The sequence below is a fragment of the Merops nubicus genome, unplaced genomic scaffold, assembly GCF_000691845.1.
Source record: "Merops nubicus isolate BGI_N331 unplaced genomic scaffold, ASM69184v1 scaffold5360, whole genome shotgun sequence".
NCBI classification, from domain to species: Eukaryota; Metazoa; Chordata; class Aves; order Coraciiformes; family Meropidae; genus Merops; species Merops nubicus.
The window spans coordinates 16,833-24,221 of record NW_008582020.1 but is presented as its reverse complement, the minus strand read 5'-3'; the positions used below and the strand labels follow the sequence as shown (position 1 = coordinate 24,221).

Sequence of the window (7,389 nt, the reverse complement as noted above, 5' to 3'; positions counted from 1 at the left end):
AACAAGTACGACACAAAAAGGACTCGGTGGTCGAGTCGGTGTCACAGCCAGGTTTAATTCCTTTCCTCCCCCAACAGAACAACAAGCACGTTGATACCTTTGAGTGCCACGGCCCCCGGGCAGTGAGCTGTCTGGCCACAGCTCAGGAGGGAGCACGCAAGCTCTTGGTAGTGGGCTCCTACGACTGCACCATCAGCGTGCGCGATGCGCGCAACGGGCTGCTCCTCAGGACCCTGGAGGGTCACAGCAAGACTATACTCTGCATGAAGGCAAGTGAAAGCCTCTGAAAAAAGTGTTTGACAAAGAATGCTTAAAGTGGTGTCTTTTGGCCTTTTCTTCCTCATCTAATGGTGAGCAGATTGTGGTAGGAAATGGGGGATTCTCTCTTTGAAATGATAAACGCTGAGCCATGTGGTAGGAAAGCTGTTTCTGGCTGGCTGCTCTATCTCGTGTTCCCAGCAAAACTATTGGAGGTGTGTATGTAAGAAGGATGTTTGTTTCAGGTTCTTAGGTTCAGGGAATCTTGAAATTTGTGTTTGCCAACAGAGGGAAAGTTGGGGAAAAGATGAAGCTAGTTTTCATGTACCCTGATTGTACAAACCTCAGAGCTGACAGGAAACTGGAAAAAATGTAACTTTAGAGAGGTATTCTTTTTTCTTTTTAATGGAAGAATCACTAACACTTATTTATGAGTTTCTGGCCTCTGAGGGCTGGGCTGTGTGCTTGTCTGATTGCTTTGCTGTGAGCACTGTGGTGTAACAGGTAGGGGATGACTTCCATAAATTGTCAGTTTAGATACTACGGTGCACGGCCACAGCTATTTTTTCCCCTGTAGACTGTCCTAGTCATGCTTGCATGGCAACATCCTGTGGTCCCTTCGTGATCCGTGATGGATCTGTTAAGCTTCCTGTCTAGGTTAGTACTTGTCAGGAGCATCATCTTTCTTGCATGACAAGAACATGAGTGCACAGCCTATCCAATATTTCCAATGGGCTTCACTGTGCACATGCAGAGCAGCATTCTGCATTCAGTTTGCTTGGTCCCCAGGATGTCATTTAGTTGTCCCTGAGAATAGTCCATAAGGCTTCCATTTGGTGGGCTGCAAGTTAACAGCTTCCAATGTCAATTTTGTCACAAGTCATTATTAGAATAGTGTAGCATAGTTCTTAGCTCTTCTGTACAAAAACACAGTGCATGCTTCTTTTTTAATACTCTCCTTTGATTTTAAGACTGTCAAGTTTAGAAAATAATACAGTACAACTTCAAACTAAACTTCGTCATAATGTTTTGCTTGGCTGTTTCCATATCTGTTTCAAAAATAAAACTTTTTTTCCCCCCTTAAGGTTGTGAATGATCTGGTATTCAGTGGCTCCAGTGATCAGTCTGTCCATGCCCACAACATTCATGTAAGTCTCATATATAAAGTTGACAAGACTTTTACTATTAAGGCAGTGAATTCCTGTGCTATAAAGGCAGCATTTCCAGAATTTTTGACTGACTGGTGGGGCAGATTGCTTCCAGGAAAGGAAATTGCATGATTTTTGTGTATGTGACTGTGCACTATAGCCAACCAAAGAGGCATGTAGAGGATACATAAACGTGGTGACTCGTGTGCTATGCAGTGTCTTTTCATCTAGGGATCTTGCTTTTGCAAATACTGCTACAAAGGTACCAGTAACCTGGAAAGGGTTCAGAGCAAAGCCATGTGAGATATTCAGGTGGGGGAAGAGTTTCTTCATCACAGGAAAACCCTGAGGAACACAAACAGCATTCCAAACTAGCTGGTTCCAAAGCTGTTACCTTGTTGTGAGTGCTTTGTCTCTAGCCTGCCACTCTCTTCCTCTTTCACACCATCTGTCCTGGGTGCTAGCAGAGGCATTCATGCAGCTATGCCATAGGTTAGATTGAGAAACTTAGTGGTAAATTTTAATTGACAAAAAGATTGCGTGTTTCTGTATATTTAGCTAAATTTGCTCGCTGAGCCTTGTGGTTACATAAATACTGCTGGTACTAACTGCACAGTGCTAGGTGCAGGGTAGGTGGGAACATGTAACCAGTGATAGAAAGGGAAGTAGACACTTCCAGTAGTTGCCTGCATTTCTGTTGTACCAAATGGCTCTGTGTTAATGTGGGAATAAAAAAAAAAGGGATAAGCAGTGTTTGGCCATAATCTAGAAGTGTCTTCACAGGAAGTGGAATTCTAATAAAGGTATTTCTATTTTTTGAGCAGTAGGCACTGAAGCTGGCTACACTATCTAGGTTAGGTAAAACTGGTTTGGTTTGTTATGAAAAGCAAAACAAAACAGCCAAGCAAGCCCCCCTGTGCCTTTGCTTTCTCTTGATGCAGACTGGAGAGCTGGTGAGGATCTATAAAGGGCACAACCACGCGGTGACGGTTGTGAACATTCTGGGGAAGGTGATGGTGACAGCATGTCTGGACAAATTTGTTCGTGTTTATGAGCTACAGGTAAGAAAATACATGATCACTAATGACATTTACCTAATGTGTGTTAATTATCTTGAAGTCAAATACAGGTCATCTTGGTGGTCTCTGGCCCATCCCTCTATCTCCTGTCACTCAGACATACAGTTCTCTCACCAGCCAGAATATATGGATTTTACAGACTAAAACCTAAACCTTTGGTTTAGAGCCTGGGTTATCCTAAGACAATGACAGCTCAGAAGGTGGGGAAATGTCAGTTTTGTCTGCAGAAAGACCAAGTGCTTGCTTGCACAAGATGACTGACAGAAGTAATCAAAGCAAAAGTGAGCTTGCATGGTGGCTATGAAGTTTGGAATCTCCCAGAGGAGTTTAGTTGTTACCCAGGAAACTACCCTTGGAAGCATTGTCATTTGCATGTCTGTGGAAAATGACAATTAACTGTCCTGCTGTTAAATGTCTCTTTCTCTTTCTTTCAAGTCACACGACCGCTTGCAAGTCTACGGAGGCCACACAGATATGATCATGTGCATGACCATCCACAAGAGCATGGTAACTCCCTTCTTTCCACTAGTCTCAGAGAGAAGGTTGTGATTTCCACAAGCCTGTCTTTATACAAGACCACTGATTTTTTTTTTTCAGATAATGAAATCAACCTGCTGTCTGACTAAGAACTTAGAAATGTCAGCCAAAACCACAAGTTGCTATGAAAGCTTTGAATTAATGCAATATTCTTGTCTGGGGAAAAATTACCTTCTAGCTTACTCTTGTCTTAAAACAATTCATAGGATCATAGACTGTGTGGGTTGGAAGTGACCTCCAAACATCATCTAGTCCAACCCCCCTGACATAAGCAGGAACATCTCCAACTAGATCAAGCTACTCAGAGCCTCTTCAAGCCTGACCTTGAATGTCTCCAGGGATGGGGCCTCCACTACCTCCTTGAACAACCTATTCCAGTGGTCTATCGCCCTCATATTGAAGAACTTTTTCCTAATGTCCAACCTAAATCCACCCTTTTCCAGCTTAAAGCCATTACCCCTTGTGGTGTCACCCCAAACCCGTGGGAACAGACCCTGCACTGCATTCTTATAGGCCCCTTTCAGGTACTAGAAGGTCACTATAAGGTCTCCCTGGAGCCTTCTCTTCTCCAGGCTGAACAACCCTAACTCTCTCAGCCCGTCTTCATAGGAGAGGTGCTCCAGCCCTCTGATCATTTTTGTGGCTCTTAAATGGTTCTATTTACAATGTTGATTGCAAAGAAGGGTCTAGAAACAGTAAAAGATTCCCTCTTTTCAAGCACCAATCCTGTTTGACTTTTACTGAGGAGAGTCACACAGACACTAGAGAAACACTTCACCCACAGTCCAATCTCTTGTAACCTTTGATAGAACCTAATCAAAGGCATGCAGTTGATGTAGGTGTACAGATTTCTTCATGCATCTGCCCTGCAAGATACACAGAAATCCTTCTGAAACTTAAGTAGCTTGCTTAAACCTCATCAAAGGCATGCAGTTGATTTAGGTGTACAGATTTCTTCATGCATCTGCCCTGCAAGATAAGTTTCGGAAGGATTTCTGTGTAAGTAACTTGCTTAAAAGAGTCATTAAAAGCACTTATTTGCCTGCATATGTAGGAACATTTGCAATCTTCCTTCCAGATTGTAGAATAAGGAGTAGAGTGATGATCTGTAATGACAGAAGAATCAAGTCTAACAGAACTGGTCTCCTGCTAATTGGAGTAGGAACTGCCCAAGCTTCACTTCTCATGTGGAGGGGGTGGAGAGCACAGTGCACTCAGGGTTTGTGTTTACAGTCTGAGGCTTGAGCTGTCCCCCAGCAATAGTCTGTTTGTGGCATTCTCAAGTCAAAGAAGAGTTCAGGTGACAAGCTTAGTGACAAGTGAAAGATTCTCATTTTCTGTAGTAGTCTTTGTGGTCTCTTACACACCAGAGCATCCTACAGATTAATTTCCAAGAGGGAAAAAGATTTGAACCAAAGTAATAAACAATACAGAAAGGTCTGCAAGCTGAAGATTTTATGTGAGGACTCTTTTTTTTCCCCCAGATCCGTTTCTTTCTAAAGGACAATTTGCATGTAGCATTTGCCTAAAAAAAGAGGGTTTAAGATGTCATTTTGGCTGCCTTTTCAGGACTGCATCAGCCTTTTCTTTCTGAAATACTGATGCTCTTCCTCATCCTTCATCTCTATCCCTTTTTGACATACATATAACTGATTAATTACTGTAATTTAACTTGATGGTTACACTTAGAATTTTTTTCACTTCAGTGGATAGATTTTCAAGTTTTCTGAACTTCTACATGTGTGACACTAACAAGTGTAGAAGTTATGGAAATTTTTCTTACTACAAGGGTTTTGTGAACTATGAATGCAAATCTTAAAAGAACTAGACTAGACCTATTTTTTTAAAATTCAGAAGCCTTGCATGTTGGTATTTTATTGTTTTTCACCTAATATACTCTTCACTGAAGCCTCCTTCAAAGTATGACTATTTTTTTTCCTGTGATTCCCAGCTTGCTGATCCATAGCTGTTTCTTTCACAGATCTACACTGGGTGCTACGATGGCAGCGTCAGAGCTGTGAGGCTCAACCTGATGCAGAATTATCGTTGCTGGGTAATGAGCAAGAATATTTTTATCTTTCCTCTGTTACAGTTTTTAGACACTGTTTTTCTGGGAATGGCCACTACTCAGTCTTGGATAGCTTGACCTTTATTATAATTCAATTATATTTTCAATATGTGCATTTTAAATGTAAGTATATATCACTACTTCTGTTTTCTCATGGTCCTCAGCATATGTGTATGTTCTGGGGCAAGCTGATAGTACCATCTTAAATTATTCTTCTTTCTGGCAATTTTTAGGTAGTGATATGTTTAAACCCCAAAACTTCCACTGACTGACATAGAAAAGCTGATTTACTCTGCTAAATAAGTTTAATTAAATTCCCAATGACTGTCTCGGGTAAGGTTCAATCTTGTGAAGATTTAGTTCCTTTCTCCCTTCTGCCATTCTTGCAGATGGTCTAGGCTTGCATAGAGGCAGGAAGAATCTCTGTAAAGCTGTAATTAAGGGAATAGAGACCACTGAGAATGGAAATGAAATAAGAAAATTAAAAACTTAGAGGAAGTGGCATGCCTGTGAACAGTTTTGGTAGAACACTGTGAAGGTGCAGTAGGGAAAGCATTAGTTAAAAATGTTTTTTTCCTGGCTTATTCTGGTGTGTTGTTTTTTCTGCCAGTGGCATGGATGTTCACTGATCTTTGGAGTTGTGGACCATCTGAAACAACACTTGCTAACTGACCACACCAACCCAAATTTTCAGACCCTAAAATGTCGTTGGAAGAACTGTGATGCTTTCTTTACTTCCAGGAAAGGGTCCAAGCAGGTATGTAGTTGAACTCATGTGGTTGTATTTGGTGGTCTAAAGTACTTTGTCACCACAATTTTGGGACTTTATCCTATTTCTCTTGAAAAGAGTTAAATTCTTCTAGTCTTGACAGGTTTAACTGCATACAGTTACAGTCATACCAGGCTAGTAGGATTCAGTTGAACCTCTGACAGAGGAAGAGTGCAGCTAAGTATGAGAACTTGAGATACAATCCATTTAAAACAGTTTGATCCCAAAATATTACATGGAAATGCTAAAATTCTTGAAATATCAGAAGTTCTGAGAACTACACTTAAGGTGTTACTAAGTTTTTGTTGAAAAAAAGTTTTAAGGTGAACAAACATCAGTCCTGAATCAGGTTTTTCTCCTCTTAATTTTTATCCCACCACCACCCCCCTTCATCATTGTGGATGCTGATGCTGTTTGTGTTTCACAAGGGATGGGTTTTGCTTACAATCTTCAAATAAGTAGTGCATAAATTTCCAAGTCAATGTTAGCACAGAGGGGAAAAGTTGAAGAAGGCAGAAGAGTTGGATTAAATGATGTGGAAAGGGTTGGGGGGTGGGTGGAAGGTTGTTACCTTTAGGCTGATTGGTCAAATCCACAGTTTACTCCTTGGCAATCTAAATTATCTTCCTGGTGAATGCTTTTCAAAATACACAATGGAAGGAGGTTTCTTTGAGAACTAAGAAACAGAAGTAGAATCTTTAATTTTTCTATAAGCACTAGCTTTGGATATGATGGGGTTTATTTGCCTTGAATCATGTGGTATATCAGATACTTTCTATACATGATTTAAGTTATTATTTTAGAGGCCTTCAGCCAAAAAATATGTATTATCCAGAATGTCACTTTCACTGAGGCTTCAAAAATCTTTTGCAAAGTTTTTGGTGGTTTTTGTGATGGTTTTTTTTGTGATTTTTAGATGATTACTATTAACTGACCTCTCTGATTCTTCTCTAGGATGCTGTAGGACACATTGAAAGACATGCTGAGGATGACAGCAGGATTGACTCATGAAGATTTTCACCTCCCACATTGGGAAGTTGTTTTATACATCAGAATTATTCCAGATAACACCACTTTCTTACTCCAGTCTTTCCTCTATTTTTTTCCCAGTTGAAATGCAAAAATGGAGTGGGGCTGAAATGCCTTTCTGCAGAGATGGCAGGTTGTGTTGCACTCTGTAGAAATGAGGCTGGTCAGTTAAGATCTGGCCCAAACAGAAGATTCTTGCAAGTTTCTAATTCATTGACAGATAAGAATATTCCCTCCTCTTGTCTGCCTTGGGTGTTTTGTTTTGTTTTTTCCCTGTTTGTTTTGGTTTTGTTTTTGGTTTCTTTAAGAAGCATAGTCTGAGAGTCTTTGGGAAGTCCAGAGGGGTGTTGAGAACTTAGATTACAATAGGTGCTGGTGTTTCCAAACTCAGCTTGAAGCCTATTAAGTGTCTAAGACATGTCTGGGTTTATGTTGTATCCCATGTTTTTAGCTGATTTTAATAAAATTCTGCAAACCAGAATATCACAGTTTCTAACAATG

The 7,389-nt window shown here is 40.6% G+C and overlaps 1 protein-coding gene across 1 annotated transcript; it reads left to right on the top strand.

The window, feature by feature from the left end:
* Positions 1–77: 77 nt before the first annotated feature.
* Positions 78–7,137, top strand: LOC103769110 (zinc finger protein 106-like; the record flags this gene model as incomplete). Its single annotated transcript, XM_008936288.1, has 7 exons — positions 78–269; positions 1,344–1,406; positions 2,348–2,467; positions 2,921–2,992; positions 5,004–5,075; positions 5,701–5,847; positions 6,814–7,137. Coding segments are annotated over 7 exons (723 nt in total), but the record flags the coding sequence as incomplete, so codon positions are not given.
* Between the last annotated feature and the right edge of the window lie 252 nt (positions 7,138–7,389).